General features: G+C 34.6%; 1 protein-coding gene across 1 annotated transcript in view; it reads right to left on the bottom strand.

Annotated features, from left to right (window-relative positions):
* Positions 1-18061, bottom strand: part of ERBB4 (erb-b2 receptor tyrosine kinase 4) — a gene marked incomplete at its 5' end in the record, with an annotated part of 585211 nt that overhangs the window by 231469 nt on the left and 335681 nt on the right. The window contains one exon of the mRNA XM_080799443.1: positions 657-789. Coding sequence (XP_080655569.1) covers positions 657-789 — 133 coding nt within the window. The remainder of the gene's footprint in view (positions 1-656; positions 790-18061) is intronic.

Genomic DNA, 18061 nt, shown 5'->3' with positions numbered 1-18061 from the left:
AATCAAAAGTTATTCAGTAATTCTAGATGAAAATTAAGAGGCAAGTATGTGAAAAAATATTACTGGGATATCTGGGAGGAAAAAATATTACTGGGACATCTGGGAGGAAAGATTACTTGTAATAATTTTCATAAGGAAAATAAGAATATGTCTTTCAATTTTGCTTCAGTATACACAGCTATCATTTATTAAGAATGATCTATTTCAGTATAATTTTTGTTTGCACAATAGTATATATTTGGACTTGTCTTATTTCAAATAAAATTCTTTCCCCTTAAAACAATTCCTCTATGTGTTATTGTCCCCTTTATGCAAAAAGATCTTCCTTTGGGACGCCTGGGTGGCTCAGTTGGTTGAGCAGCTGCCTTCGGCTCAGGTCATGATCCCAGCGTCCTGGGATCGAGTCCCACATCGGGCTCCTTGCTCGGCAGGGAGCCTGCTTCTCCCTCTGCCTCCGTCTGCCAGTGCTAACTCTCTCTCTCTCTCTGACAAATAAATAAATAAAATCTTTTAAAAAAAAAAAAAAAGATCTTCCCTTAAAAACCCTAGCCAGCACACACATTCTGCAATTTTACCATTTTCTTATCATTTAAAAATCTGAACCAATCAGCGCCTCAAAGTTTATGAGGTAAAGGCAAGGTTGTAAGATGCCTCACCCATCATAGAGGTTACAAGACTCAATACAGCTCCTTCCTCTGCTGAAACGACGGCAGGACAGGCACTGGTCGGGGCCAGGTCCCCAACAGCCATCGCCTGAACACAGATGGTTGCACACCATTCCTTCAGCAGCTGGAAAAGAAAAAGACAAATTCAAGAGTGAAATGAAAAAAGGAGGTTGTGTTAAAACTTAACCATTAGAAAACGAACAAACATTGAACCATCTTCATGTGAATCTTCCCAGTGATGCTATTTCTGAAGAAGCTGGTTTGAAGGGGTTGTGTGGCAGATAACTCAGTCTGCCTGCTCAGTGTGGCCCACGCTACTGTCAACTTCTTCCATGTCGCAGAGCCCCATCACTATGTGTGTAGAACCCCTACATTTTTCATAAGAATGAACAAACGTAGATTGTCTACATCAGAATTCTAGGAAGGAAGGCGGATAGAAATTAACTGTCCCATTAAGGCGAAGAGCAAACCATGCCTTTCTCAACCCAACCCTTTGTTCCACTAAGACACCAGAAATTTTCGCTTCAAATCCATATGAGAGCTTCATGAAGGAATGGAGTAATAATTGTCTTAAAAAAAATAAAATTTAGAGAAAGAAAAAGAATATCTGGAAGGGAAGAGGAATGAGAGAAATGGAAATCAAATACAAGTTTTTTACAGGCTTCTGCTTGCCTTGATATTTAGTCGAATTGGCACATACAAGGAAAAGGTTTTGCAAATATGCGAAACAAATTGTAGTGGTCACTGATGAGGAGGTATAGAGATGAAAGTAATAGCAATGATCTTTAGCTTTGTCTCTATATAATCTGCTAATGAAAGTGCTGCCAAAGAATTTGGGGACTGTTTTAAAATTGCCACTTAAGTTCACCATCTCTGTTTCCTTTTATATTAACATTTATTCAGAATATTGTTCTTTTTTTTTTTTTTAAGATTTTATTTATTTGACAGACAGAGATCACAAGTAGGCAGAGAGGCAGGCAGAGAGAGAGAGGAAGGGAAGCAGGTTCCCCGCTGAGCAGAGAGCCCGATGCGGGGCTCGATCCCAGGACCCCGAGATCAGGACCTGAGCCAAAGGTAGAGGCTTTAACCCACTGAGCCACCAAGGTGCCCCCAGAATATTGTTCTTTATAAGGAATAACATGATTTTAGTAAAGGGATACTAGATGTTGAATAGGAAGGGCCTATAAAGACTTCAAATGTCTGTAAAGTGATTTGAGTCATCTGAAACACAACTGCATGTGGTTTTCATAAAATATTGGGAATTTCCAAGATTCAAAAAAACACATCAAAAAATCTTTATCTTCCCATTATTTACCAAGGTTAATTATTATAGGATGTAAGTTGTCATGACAAGAGCATTTGTAGGATGGGTTGAGATAATATGCGAGTGTAATATAAACAGGGGACGATGTCCGTGAATGTTACCTTTTTAAACATAGTTTTGAGAAAGAAATTGCCAGCATTCATGATGCTAACTTGTTTTAAAAAGGTGAAACAAAATCGTCCAATTCATGTATTCTTCCTCTTATATCCTGCAGCCTTAAGGGGGTCCCTATGCTAAACTGTGGAAAATTTTCTCTCAAGGCGGAGTTAGACTACCAACAAGTCTTTTTACTTTACTTTTTACTTAATTGAATAATCAGTTCCAACATAGTTTAACAGAGAAACTGTGTAACTGTGTGTTTGTGTGTTTGGCAGTTTTATTGAGGTATACATGATACATAATACATTGCTCATACATAAAGTGTGCAATTAGATGTTTTGACATATGCATGCAATCATGAACCATATACATAATTAGAGTAATGAAAGTACCCATTAACTCCAAAAGAATTCTTATAACCTTATGTAATCCCTTCCTCTTTCCCCATTCCTCTCAGACAACCATTGATATGCTGTTACTTAATATACATTAGTTAGCACTTCTTCTTATAATTTTATATAAATAGAAACATAGAGTATGTACTCTCTCTTTATATCGTTTTTTCACTTTGAACAATTATTTTGAGATTTATCTATGTTGCTGTGTGTATCAATATTCATTCATTTTTATTACTAAATATATTCCATTGTATGGCTATACAACATTTTTTAAACCATTCACCTATTGCTACACATTTAGACTGTTTTCCACTTTGTGCTATTAAAAATTAAGCTACTATAGGGGCACCTATGTGTCTCGGTCAGTTAAGCGTCTGACTCTCGATTTCAGTTCAGGTCATGATCTCAAAGTCATAAGATAAAGCCCAGTTATCAGGCTTTGTGCTTATTATAGAGCCTGTTTTAAGATTTTTCTCTCACTCCCTCTCTCTCTGCCCCTCCCCACCCTGCTCCCACGCACTCTAAATAAATAAATAAATAAATAAATAAATAAATAAATAAAATCTACTATAAACATCCATGCAAAAGTCTTTGTATAGTCATATGTTTTCATTTCCCTTCAGTAAACACCTAGGAGTAAAATGGACATAGTAGATATAGGATTAACTTTTCATGAAATGGTCAAATTGTTTGTCAAAGTAGTTGTATCATTTTATATTCCCAATAGTAATGAACTCAACTCAAGAATTACAGTTCCTTCACATTTTTGCCAATACTTCATATGATCAGTCAGCTTAATTGTATCCTTCCTAATAAGTATGTAGTGATATACAATTGTAGTTTTGATATGCATTTCCAAAATAATGCCCTATGGTACTGTATGGTACTCTCCAGAGAAACAAAATAAACAAAATGAACAGGATACATATGGTTTCTTATAAGGAACTGGATCACATAGTTATAAAGGCTGAAAAATCCTGCCATTTGCCCAGGAAAGCATAGTTTTGGTCTCAGTCCAGAGGCCTGAGAACTGTGACCACAGATGGGATAAGTCCCATCCAAAGGGCAGGAGATGACCAATGTCCTAGCAAAGAAGTCAGACTGAGAGAGTGAATTTTCTCTTCTTCTATCCAGGCCTCCAGTGGATTGGATGATGCCTACCTATTTTGTTTCACTTAGCCTACAAATTCAAATGCTAATCTCATCCAGAAACACCCTCATAGATACACTCAGAAATAATGTTTAACCAAATATCTGGACACCCATGACCCAGTCAAGCTGACACATAAAAGTCACTATCACAAGTAGTATGTAAAGATCCATTCATTTTTTTTCATATAGATAACTAACCTTTCCAGTACCATTTGTTAAAAACACTCTTTGTCTTGCCTTTGGAGGTGTGTCTTGCAAGAAGTTGCTGCAGCCAAGGTCAAAGAGGTTGGTATCTGCATTCTCCTCCAGGATTTTGATGGATTCCTGTCTCACATTTAGGTCTTCCACCCATTTTGAGTTTATTTTTCTGTATGGTGTAGGAAAGTGGTTCATCCTTTTGCATGTGACTGTCCAATTTTTCCAACACATTCGTTGAAGAGACTATCTTTTTTCCATTGGATAGTCTTTCCTGCTTTGTTGAAGATTACTTGACCATAGAGTTGTGGGTCCATTTCTGAGTTCTTTTTTCTGTCCTATTGATATCTGTCTGTTTTTGTGCCAGTACCATACTGACTTGATGATTATAGCTTTGTAATATAGTTTGAAATCGAAATTGTGATGCCTCCAGCTTTGGTTTTCTTTTTCAACATTCCTTTGTCTATTTGGGGTCTTTTCTGGTTCCATACAAATTTTAGGATTGTTTGTTCCATCTCTGAAGATGTTTTGATAGGGACTGCATTGAATGTGTAGCACTAATGTGAAACACTAATCTAAAATTCATATTTTGTGGATATTTTTATAAAGCACAGTCTGTTACTTAATAAAGCCAATTTTAAAATGCTTTAATTACAAGAACAAAGAAAAAACGTGTTTAGAGGCATCTCAAGCACAGACTTTTTTATGCATTTAAAATCTCACCAGATCATTTTTAAATTCTTCAACATCTAGGCCCTTAGTAATAACCACTCTTATTTCTTCCATATCTACCCATGGTTTATGCGCTACTTACACACTTAAAATTCACCACCTTGATAAGGTAAATTTTTCTTCTGCCTCAAGAAGGTCCTTGTGATTTCTCCTTCCTTTTCTTTCCCCCAGGAAGGAATGTTTCATTAAGTAAAATTAAATATTGTATCTTTACACCACATAATTGGTAGCACAGACATTTTTAACAATATTTGTTCTATGAATCCATGAGCATGGAATGTTTTTCCATTTTTTGGTGTGTCTTCCTCAATTTTTTTAATGAGTGTTCTATAGTTTTCTGAGTACAGATCCTTTATGTTTTGGTTAGGTTTCTTCCTATGTATCTTATGATTTTGGGCGCAATTGTAAACAGGATCGATTCCTTGAGTTCTCTTTTTTCTTCCTCATTGTTCATGTATTAGAAATGCAACTGATTTCTGTGCCTTGATTTTATATCCTGTGACTTTGCTGAATTCCTGTATCAGTTCTAGCAATTTTTTGCTGGAGTCTTTTGGATTTTCTACACAGAGTATCACGTCATCTGAGAAGAGTGAAATTTTGTCTTCTTTGCTGATTCTGATGCATTTTATTTTATTTGTTGTTGTTGTTGTTGTCGTCTGAGTGCTGAGGCTCGGGTTTCCAGTGCTATGTTGGACAGTGGTGAGAATGAGCAACCCTGTCATATTACTGACCTTAGGGGAAAAGCTCTCAATTTTTCCCCAATGAGGATGTTGTTTTTCCAGCTCCTGTAAGTGTAAGGTTAAGTTGTGTATTTGAGACTTTCTTTGTTTCTTGAGGAAGGACTGTATTGCTATGTATTTCCCTTTTAGGACCACCTTTGCTGTATCCCAAAGGTTCTGAACTGTTGTGTTTTCCTTTTCATTTGTTTCTATTTATTTTTTCTAATTCTAGTTCTTTTATTATTGCTGCCAGATCTGCAGTCCCTTCCTCCACTTAAGTCTTGAACCCTTTAAAATCATCCATTTAAGTTGCAATCAACTTCTTCCAAGTTCCTTTAATGTTGATATTTTGACATTTTCCCATGAATCACAAATGTTCTTAGTGGCATCTGGGATGGTGAATCCTTTACAGAAGGTTTTAATGTATTTTGCCTAGATCCATCAGAGGAATTACTGTCTATGGCAACTATAGCCTTATGAAATGTATTTTGAAATAATAAGACTTAAGAATCAAAATGGGCTTTTTGATCTATGGGCTGCAGAATGGGTGTTGTATGAAAGCATAAAAACAATAATCTCATATACCTCCATCAGGACTCTTGGGTGACCAGGTGAATTGTCAATGAGCAGTAATATTTTGAAAGGGATCGTTCTTTCTGTGTAGCTGGTCTCAAAAGCGGATTTAAAATAGTCAGTAAACCATATTGTAAACAGATGTGCTGTCAGTCAGGCTTCGTTGTCCATTCAGAGGCCACAGAGTAGATTTAGCATAATTCTTATGGGTCCTTCAATTTTCAGAATGATCAATGAGCACTGGATTCAACTTAAGTCACCAGCTGTGTTAGCCCCTAACAAGAAAGTCAGGCTGTCCTTTGAAATTTTGAAGCTGGGCATTCACTTCTCTCTAGCTATGAAATCCTAGATGGCATCTTTTCCAATATAATGCTGCGTCATCTACACTGAAAATCTTTTGTTTGGTGTTTTTATTTTTAGATAACTATAAATTCACATAAGCAATACTGCAGAGAGATCCATGTTTCCTTTACCCAACTTCCCCTAACAGGAAGATCTTGGAGAACTATACAGCTCAATGACACAAACAGAATATTGACACTGATACAGTCAAGTAACAGAAGATTTCCATCACACAAGAATCCCTAATGTTGCACTATAAAGCTCTATAACATTTGTTTATATGTTTTTGTGTAAATATAAATTTTCATTTGTTTGGAATAAATGCCCAGGGATATAATTGTTGGGTCATATGATAGGGTTATTTTACTTAATATTTGCTGTTTCTGAGAAAGTGCTGAACTATTTTCTAGAGTGGTTGAGCCATTTTACATTCTCACCAATTCACCAATGAATCAACTCATTTTTTTCTCTTGCATTTGGTTTTGTCACTCTATTAATTCTAGCCATTCTGATAGGTGTATAGTGATATCTCATTTTGGATTTAATGTTAATTTCCATAAAATGGATAATAATATTGGAAACTTTTTAAGGAAATAATTTAAAGGTTTTTTTGTTTGTTTGTTTGTTTTTGTTTGTTTGTTTGTTTGTTTGTTTTAGAGAGGAGGGTAAGAGGCAGAGAATCTCAAGCAGACTCTGAGCACAGAGCCTGACATGGGGCTCTATTTCATGACCTTGAGATCATGACCTAAGCCAAAACCAAGTCTAATGCTTAACTGATTAAACCACCCAGGCACCCAATATTGACATCTTTTAATATGCGTATTTGCTATATGTATATCCTCTTCAGTGAAGTGTATCTTTATGTCTTTGCCCATTTTAATTAGACACTTTTACTGTTGAATGTTGAGAGTTCTTTATATATTCTATCTATCTATCTACCTATCTAACATCTAACTTCTCTCTCTCTCCATCTGATTTGAAAATAGTTTCTCTCAATCTGTAGCTTGTACTTTCACCCTCTCAATAAGATCTTTATTCAGAGCAATTGTTCTTAACTATAAAATCCAATTTATCAATTTTTCCTTTTATATACTATGGTTTTGGTGACAACTTCAAATTCTCTTTGTTTAGCCCTAGGTTCCAAACAATTTCTCTTCATAATTTTCCAGATATACTCTCTGTATTCATTAATATGATCATGTGATTTTTCTTTTTTTTTTTAAAATGGTATATTACACTGTTTGATTTTCTATATTGAATCAGCCTTGTATCCCTGGAATAAACCCTGTTTGATTATGCTGTATAATTAATTGTATATATTGTTGAATTGTTGAATACTATTTGCTATACTTTGTTAAGGATTTTTGCTTCTATATTCTTTGAGAGATACATTGGTTTGGTTTGTAACTTCCTTTTTTTTTGGTATTCTGTGTTCATATATGGATCTTAATCTTAAAAATCATCATGTGAGGTAGAAATAATTATTAATTTTACAGATGGGCAGTGGCTCAGAGAGGATAAACTGCCCCAGGCCACAAGTGTCAGAGTGGTGCTTTAAACGTGGTCCTGCCAGTTCTCTTTACCACCCAATGGGATGAAACTCTCAGCTCCATAACCCACCTCCTCTAACATTATGTGCCAGGGAGGTTGGGGTACTTCATTGTAGCTTGGTGAGGGTAAAAGCCTACACTCCCCATTCCCTTCCTGGCATTGGTGAAGCTGGGGCCACATTTTTCCCCCTATGGTGTTTGGATAGAGTAAAGCAGTTTGTCTAAAAGATTTCTGCTCTAGTTAGTATGTCCCTTTCCTGGTCCTTTGGACAGAGAGAATAGGATTTTGTTGTAGCTTTTTTGGTCTGCATCTATCAGTGTTTCTGAGTTGTCAGTCTTCACTTCCAAATCCAGTATATAGGAGAGAGAACAAAACAAAACAAAAACAAAAACCTACAAGACTCATATCTATGTCCTTTCTTGAATTTCAAGTTGCCAAACCTGTCTTCCTTCATCTCCCCAAGTTTCAAAATCTTATGTTTCTTTTATATACAAAGCCCAGCGTTTTCAGTTGTACATAGCTGAGGGAATAGGGAAAGGTACATTTAATTCATTTTCCCTGGAGCAGAAATCCCAGTATACATCTTTAATTTACTGCAGCCTATTTTCATCATGTTCTACCACTATTTCATTATTTTCTACCACTTCATGTATGTTCTAAGAACCCTAAGATAGGATATATATATACATATATATGTATGTGTGTGTATATACATATATATACACATACATACATACATACATATGTGTGTATATACACACACATATACACATACATATATATACACATACATACACACATATGTGTGCGTATATATACACACATATATATGTGTGTATGCATGTGTATATATGTACATATATATGTATATATGTACATATGTGTGTATATGTATATATGTATATATACACACATATGTATGTATGTATGTGTGTATATGTATATATATATACACATTTCTCCATTCTTAACCTTTAAACTATCTCCAGATATTCTGTTCTATATATTATTCACCACACACTCATTATTTTAACCCTTAGAGTGCCTTTTGAAGAGAATTAAATAATAAGATTATATATATTTATCTATGTGGTGCTCTTCATTCCATATATAGATCCATATTTTCATCTGGTATCATTTTCTCCTTAATAAAGGACGTCCTTTGGTATTTCTTTCTGTGCAGTTTTCCCTTGGTGTTGCTCTCTCTCTCTCTCTCTGGCACTCTGACTGCAAACTCCAGCTGCCTTCGTCTTCCTGGACTCTCAGTTCTGCCTTCTCAACTCAAGCAGTTTTTGGAATTCTTCCAGGGTCCCTCCTGACTGTTCCGTGGTCTAAAAATTCTCTCCAGGTAGTTAGAGCAAATCACCAGGCTCACGTCATTTGTTTCTCCACTCTTAGGGATCACTCTCCTTCATTATCTGATATCCATTCTCTTGCCAACTGTCATTTTATACATTTTGTCCTTCTTTTGGTTGTTTCATGGGGAGGGGTAACTCTGATCTCTGTTATTATATCTTGGCCAGAAAAGGACATCCTATTTTTTTAAAAATAGGAATAGTAATGTGATTACTAGTAATAGTGATAGATCACTATTAATAGTAATAGAGTAAATAAGTTGTATTTCTTAAATTCAACATGGGATTACTTGCTGTTTATTTATAAACAAAAGTTTTTATATAATAAACCTCCAAAATGTCCCACACAGCTTCTAAGCACCCACAAAATTTTACTGAAAATTATAATTCCTTTTATTTTGTTTTAATTGATTTACTTTATAGTCATAATCCTAAATAATACAGAAATGTAATTTTTAAAGATAGTCTGAAAGAACAGAGACTGAATAGAGTGTTTTCCTATGTAGATAAGATTGTTCCTCTTCTTAAATACATTATTAATTATTTTAGGTAAGTCATAAAGTTTGTGACTTTGCTAGACTGGGGTTTTCTTCATGTCTTAAAGATTTATTAAGTTGGATACCACATATTATAACTATTTTTTTCTTCATATCATGTGGAGATTTCAAAAATTGAATGATTCAATGTTCTACTTGGTAAGGGCTGACAGTTTATCTGTTATTTTTATTTTGAACTAATAGCAAGAGTTCTTTCTTTCTTATTTACTCATAATGCAGAGAAAGAGAGTTCTCCCACTGTACAAAAGAAATGTCAGTTGAAATGGAATCCTAACATAGTTTCACATCATTGATTCTCTAGATTTATAAGTGACTCACTAACCTATGAAGATGTAAGGAGTAAAAACAACGGTTCAATTAAGCTGACTGAACATAAACATATTAAGATCAAATTCTATGTAATAAAGAGCTAGAAAGAAGCAAAAAATTCATGATATTAACTAATATAAAGTTATAATACCCATTTTTATAAATATTCAGCAATTTTAAGGTTCTTTATAGTTCATATTCTGCAACATATATTTACATACAATTCTAATATATATTTGCATAAGAGTAAATCCTTAAAAGTGAAAAAAAGTTATATTATAAAAGCAACTTGTAAATACAAGCAGAGTATATTCAAAATCACATCGCAGTGTCATGAATCTGATTTGCATTCATCACTTTCAAATCCTTTTAGAAAATAAAATTAAGCTTTCAAATTCTTTGTCAACTTCTCAGTCTCTCAAATATAAGCTTAATTTCTTCCTTCAGAATGTTGACAAAGCCATTAATTTCCCATGGTTATTGCCAATTTTATGATAGCCCATCAACCTTTTGTCTATTTCACCACCATGTATTAATTTTTTTCAGGTTTGAAGCCTCACTCTTTAATCCCTTCTTTTCTCTCCCAATATATGGAAAAGTGAAACCTGACTGCTTTGATATTCTGTTACATACTTTGAATTATGTGGAGAGGAGAATTTTAGCTTCACCAAAGCTCCTACCTTCTTTTCTACTGCCAACTCTCTCCCTTAGTCTGAATTCAAATGCTCAACTATTGGAGGAAAGTAATAATAAACAGAAAACCATAACAATTAACTTTCTTCTCATCTTTTCCAAACCAGTAGATGATGGTCTTGAAGGCTGGTTGATCACTTTCTCCAGAGTGAAACCAAGAGAAATGTCTCCACACAGCACAGAACAAAAGGCCAAGAAAGCTACTTCCTTGAAATTCTTCAGAAAAAAATACTTTTTCAATCAGCACCCAGAATTCAACAGTTCTCTGATCTCCCAGAGTGATAGTCACATGGGAAGGAATAGAAGGTCTATTCAATGGCTCATAGTTCAAAAAGCCATTACAAATGTCTCTAAAGAAACTTAAGGAATGTAGCTATTAGGCAACCTTTAACATGCTCTGTGTTTTCTCTGGAAGCTATAAAATGGGTGTTTCTTTATCTCATCTGAATTGTACCTATTAAAAACTTGGAGGTATAATAATGTGCTTTATATGGAATATTGAAACTGCTTTCATTAAACAGAGGCAAGCCTAAACAGTGGTTCTTGCTACTGTGTTCCATGTGTTAGAGTAAATGCATTAGCTCAAAATATGCAGAAAAAAATAGATTTTCTTTCATTGTACTAGACCATCTATACTGTTTGCATTACTTATTATATAGAGGAATGGGTTTGATCTGGAATATATTTAGACAGATATCAGCAATCTTTGTTTGTTTGTTTGTTTGTTTGTTTTTTAAAGATTTTATTTATTTATTTGACAGACAGATATCACAAGCAGGCAGAGAGAGAGGAGAAAGCAGGCTCCCCGTGGAGCAGAGAGCCCGATGTGGGGCTCGATCCCAGGACCCTGGGATCATGACCTGAGCTGAAGGCAGAGGCTTTAACCCACTTGAGCCACCCAGGTGCCCCTGTTTGTTTGTTTTTTAAGTCTAATAAATATGATTTAGTTGCAGTAGTTCAGTTTTGTAATCAGACCAGTACAGGTTCAAATCCTTACTCTACGACTAGCCATGTAGCCTCAGGCAATTATTCACGTTACTTTTATATAAAGTGAATGATAATATCTCCCTTTCAGGGTTATGATGAAGAGTAGATCACATTAACAGAGTATTTAATGCAGTATTAAGTTAATTTAATCTCTTATCTAAATTAAATCCTCAGTAAATATATGTAAAAGAAATGTGAAAACATACACACATATTCATGTGTTTACTTCTAAAAAATAAGCTGAGTAACTACTTACTTTATGCTGGACACTGCTAAGAAATGAGGATATGATGAAAACATGAACTAAAATACATACTGTCTTATCTAGACCTTACGGTCTAGTTGAGGAGACAAGCATTAGATAATCATTGAGAGAGGGAGAGAACAAGAGAGCTTGAGCACCGACAGAGTATATCAGTTCTTCTAACCTAATGGGTAGGTCACATTAGGTCAGTCCACATAAGAAGGAACTGAGATGAGAAAGATAGGTAGGAATTTTTAAAGTGAAGGGGGCTGGGGAAAATTGGGAATCACAACTCTAGCCAAGAGAGACTGAGCAGGGAATAAGATTAGTGATTTTAGAAACTAGGCTGGACACAGACAGTGAGTGGGAAAGCAGTATCAGATGAGCTAGTGAGGTAGACAAGGGCCAGATAATGCAGGACTTACTGGCCATTTATAAGATTTTCTGCTTTGTCCAAAGAGTTGTGGGAAGCTGTTGGAAGGTTTTTAATAGGAGAGTAAGGATCTTGATTGTTTTTTTCCTTTCTCTAAATTTTTATTTAAATTCCAGCTAGTTAACATACAGTATAATGTTAGATTCAATTGTAGAATTTGGTGATTCGTCACTTCCATATATCCTTCATACACATCACTTACTTGAGCCCATCCCCCTGACCACCTCCCCTCCAGCAACTCTCAGTGTGTTTTCTACAGTTCAGAGTCTATTTCTTCGTTTGTCTCTTTCCCCACATCCCATGTTCACCTGCTTTGTTTCTTAAATTCCACATATGAGTGAAATCATGTGATATTTGTCGACCTCTGTCTGATTTATTTCACTTAGCATTATGCACTCTAGCTTCATCCGCATTGTTGCAAATGACAAGATTTCATTCTTTCTTTTGGCTGAATAATGCTGCAGTGGAGATAGGTATGCAGGTTTCTCTTTGAGATCTGGATTTGATTTTCTTTGCACATATACCTAAAAATGGGATTGCTAGATCATATGGCAGTTCTCTTTTTAATTTTTTGAGGAAACTATGTGCTGTTTTTCCCTAGTAGCCACATCAATTTATATTCCCACAAACAGTATACAAGAGTTTTCTTTTCTTTACATCCTCACACTTGTTATAGTTTGTCTTATTCTAATATGTATGAGGTGTGGTTTCAATCTGCATTTTCTTGATGATTAGTGATGTTGAACACCGGTTTTCATGTACTTGTTGGCCATATGTATGTCTTGTTTTACAGAAAGTCTCCTCAATTCCTCTGTCCATTTTTAAGTAGGATTGAGTTATATGAGTTTCTTATGTAATTTGTGCATCAATGCCTTATCATATAGATATATGATTTGCATATATTTTCTCCCATTTGAAGGCTGCCTTTTTGTATTATCGATTTTTTCTTTGCAGTGCAGCAACTTTTTGGTTTGATGTAGTCCCACTTGTTTATTTTTGCTCTTTTTGCTTCTGCTTTTGGTGTTGTATTCATAAAACCATTGCCAAGACCAACATTAAGGAGCTTAGTACTTCCTACATTTTCTTCTAGGTGTATTATGGTTTCAGGTCTTATGTTAAATCCTTAATCTATTTTCAGTTAATCCTTAATCTATTTTCAGTTAATTTTTGTAAGTGGTGTAAGATAGGGGTCCTACTCCACTTTTTTGCACTTGAATATTCAGTTTTCCCAACATCATTTATTGAAGAGACTATTCTTTCCCCCACTGAATACTGTTGGCTCCTTTATCAAATCGACTATGTATGTGTGGATTTACTTCTGAGCTCTTGATTCTGCTCTATTAGTCTGTATCTGTTTTTGTGCCAGTACACATTGCTTCAACTACCATAGCTTTGTAATATAGTTTAAATCAGAAAGTGTGATGCCTCAACCTTTGTTCTTTCTCAAGATGGCTTTGGATATTCAGGATCTTTTATAGTTCCATAAGAATTTTAGGATTATTTTTTCTATTTCTGTGAGAAATGTCATTGGAATTTTGATAGAGTGTGCATTGCATTTATATATGACTTTAGGTAGTCTAGGCATTTTAGAAATATTAACCCTTCCAATCCATGAGTGTGGGTTATCTTTCCATTAATTCATGTTTTCAGTTTCTTTGATCAGTGTCTTGTAGTTTTTGAAGTGCAAATTTTTTACTTCCTTGGTCAATTTTTTTCCTAAGTATTCCTAAACTGTGGCTTTTTCACACACAGTCTTTATTATGTTGTAGTATGTTTCTTCTATTTCTTCTTATATCTAATTTCTTGAGAGCTTTTTTCATGAAAGGATGTTAAATTTTGTCAAATGTTTTTTTCTTTATCTACTGAGATGATCATAAGTTTTGCTTTTCATTCTCTTAATATAGTGCATCACATTTAATGATGTGCATATTTTGAAACATCCTCATATCCCAGGGATAAATCCCACTTGATCATCATGAATGATTCTTTTCATGTGCTATTAAGTTCAGTTTGCTAATATTTGGTTGGGAAGTTTTGTATCAATATTCATCAGAAATATCTGATTGTAACTTTCTTTTCTTGTAGTGTCTTTATCTGGCTTTAATATTCAGACAATGTTGGTCTTGTAAAATGAATTTGGCATTGTTCCTTTCTCTTCAATTTTTTGGAGGAGTTTGAGAAAGATTGGCATTAATTCACTTTAAATATTTGGTAAAACTTACCAAGAACACCATCTGCTCCTGGGCTTTTCTATGTCGGGAGTTTTTGATGACTGATTCAATCTCTTTACAGTTTATTGAGATTCCCCCTGTTTGTTTTTTTTTTTTTTTTCCCCATGACTCAAACTTGTTAGGTTGTATGTTTCTAGTAATCTATCCATTTTTTTTCTAGGTTGTCTAATATGTTGCCATATAGTTGTTTATTGTAATCTCCTAGGGATCCTTTGTATTTCCGTAGTATCAGTTGTAATGCTTCCTCTTCCCTTTATAATATTATCTGAGTCCTCTTTCTTTTTACCTTGGCAAATGTAGCAGAAGTTTTGCCAATTTGTTTCTCTTCTCAAAAAGCTGCTATCCATTTTAGTAACACTGTTTTTTTTTCTCTATTTCATTTATTTCTGTCCTGATCCTTGTTATAGCCTTCTTTTTGCTAACTTTGGACTTCATTTAGCGGTGGATTTCTAATTCTCGACGTATAAATTTAGGTTTTTTATTTGAGATCTTTCTTTTCATTATTTCTTTTAAAATGTAGGCATTTATTGCTATAAACCTCTCTTAGGACTTCTTTAGCTGCATCACATTAGTTTGGCATGGCATGTTTTCATTTCTGTTTGTTTTAAAATACTAGTTGACTTCTCTTTTTATTTCATCTTGGACCAATTGGTTGTTATGTAGTGTGTTATTTAACGTCTATGTATTTGTGGATTTTCCAGTTTTCCTCCTGTTACTGATTCTTTGTTCATGCCTTTATGGTCAGAAAAGGTAATTGGCATGACTTCTATCTTTTAAAATTTGCTAAGACTTGCTTTGTGACCTAAAATATGATATATCCTGCAGAATGTTCCAGGTGTGATTGGAAGAATACATATTCTGCTGCAGTCGGATGGAATGTTCTTTATGTTAGGTCTATTAGTTCTGAAGTGTAGTTCAATTTCAATGTTTCTTTATTGAGTTTCTGTATGAATGATTTATCCATTGTTGGAAGTGGGGTATTAAATTCCCCTACCATGATTATATTGTTGTTGATCTATTCAAATGCTCTGTTGTTGCTTGCATGTATATTTACAATTGTTATATCTTCTTGGTGAATTTGTCACCCTATCATTATGTAATGACCATCATTGTCTCTTGTTACACTTTTTTCTTGTGACATTTTTCAATTAAACTCTATTTTGTCTGATATAAGTATAGCTATTTGGTTCCTTTTGGTTTCCATCTATGACCTCTTCTTTTGTCTAAAATAATTTGAGTCGGGCTTCTGTCATTAAAAGAGCACTGGATTAATTTCCTTATGCATTTTTAACAAATAACCAAACTTAGCCATTTAACACAACACAAATTTAGCCTCAGAGTTCTGGAGGTCAGAAGTCCAAAATGTGTCTTAGTGGACTAAAAGTAAGGTATCAGCAGGGCGGATTCTTTCTGGAGGCTTCAGGAAATCATTCGTTCCTTGTCTTTTTCAACTTCTAGAGACCACCTTGGAATCCCTTGGCTTGTAGCTGTATCATTCCAACCTCTTGTTTTCATGATCACTTCACACCTTCTCCTTTAGTCAAATTTCCCTCTACCTCCCTCTTACGAGGACACATATGATTACATTTAGGGCCTTCCTGGATAACCCAAATTAACCCTTCCCCTATTAAGATTCATAACCTGATCACATCTGCAAAGTGTGTTTTGTCATACAAAGTAAAATTCAGAGATTTGGGGAATTAGGATGTGGACATGCTTGGGAGAAGGGTCATTATAAAACTGTACTATGGTAATCTCTATAAGTAGGGAAAGTTATATATATTGCATGTATATGTATGGAATGACAGTATAGTCTTTTGTTACATGTTAGAATCATTTCAGACTAGCAAAAAGGGGAGATAGAAGTGGGGAAGTAATTGACAAGACATACCTGCTCACTATATTGAATAGGTTAAATAGACATGACCCAGTGCTTGATTTAGTCTTAAGTGTTCTAGTTACTATATGTCTGACTTGAGGGAAACTGGGAAGGAAATTCTAACAGGAGAAGATGACAGGCAACAGTGACAACAGTGGCAAAATGTTAGAAAGTCCTTGAATATTCTTACAATACTGAGCACATTATAAAGCACCTCTTAGAAGGCACATTAACTATAAAAGAGTAAAGTAAATTTCTAAGTATTTTGTTGAAACTCTAAAATACATAAAATTTAATAGTATAATATATTGTACTATAATTACACAACTAATTTATAAACTATCATTAAATATTCCCTTATTTTATGGAGTATGTTATGTTAGTAAAAAGAAAAATTGAACACTATATATAGGATGATTTTTTAAGTTCATTCTTTATCTTCGTCTCCCAAAACTATTATTAAGTATATAGTTTTAAGTTGTTCAACTGTGAATTTTCCTACCATACATTCTTTTTGAGGAAATAGACCCTCACAAGAAGAAATGAATTACCAGGCAATATGTTCTTAAATATATTTCTGATGATAGAATAATAGGGAGAATAATGGGGTATGTGACTTAGAGTAATTTCTCAAACAATTTCCCCCCGACACCTGCCTTGGAATGATCTGCTATGTATTAAAAATGCAGAATCCTGGGCTTCAAACCACTGTTTGTATTCATTTCCTAGGCCTAGTGTAACAAAATGCCACAAAACGAGTGGCCTAAAATAACAGAATTATTCTCTCATAGTACTGGATTTCAAAAGCAAAATGTTGGCAAGCTGGTTCCTTCTTGGAAGCTCAGAGGGAGAATCGGCTCTCTGCCTCTTCCTCTGTCTTGCCAATAATCCTTAGTGTTCCTTGGCTTATAGCTACATAACTCCTGCCTCTGCCTCTGCTATGGCTTGGATATCTTCCCTGTGTGTTTGTGTACATGTCTTCACATGGCGTTCTCCTATCCATGTCCCTACATCTCCTGTCCTCTTCTTATAAGGACTCCAGTCATATTGGATTAAGGACCCACTCTACTCCTGTATAACCTCATTTTAATTTCTATCTTAATTACATATACAAAGACCCTGTCTCCAAATAAGACCATGTTCATGGGCACTAGACATTAGGACTTGAATACATCTTTTGGGAAGATACAATAAAGTCACAACACTATCTAAACAGCAATCTCTGCAAACTGAAGTCCAGACGTCTGGAGTTTTAATAATTAAAAGCTGTTGCTTTAAAATGTCTCATCTGCTGATCCAGCACCAAGTCAGGTTAAAATGTTGCCATTTGTAATAAAAAATTAAGCCAGCAGTAATTCTGGTTTTGATAGTGGAGAGGCCCTCCATTATTTCAGGATTTCCAGATTACAAAATAGAAGGAGTGTCATTTCTGAAATTATAACTGCTTATTACCCTCTTAATAAAAATAGAGAATATTTTATAGCATTGTTAATAATGAGATTTTGTGCCATTTCAAATATAATAGACTCTTCTTTGCATTTTTTACAGAGTGTATTAATATTTATTTACTAACTTAAAGAAAAATGTCTTAGAAGTACAACTAAGATTTTCTATCTTCTAATT

Source organism: Martes martes, assembly GCF_963455335.1.
Source record: "Martes martes genome assembly, chromosome: 3".
Classification (NCBI taxonomy): Eukaryota; Metazoa; Chordata; class Mammalia; order Carnivora; family Mustelidae; genus Martes; species Martes martes.
Note: the sequence above shows the minus strand (reverse complement) of the source record. Positions and strands in the feature narration are given on the sequence as shown.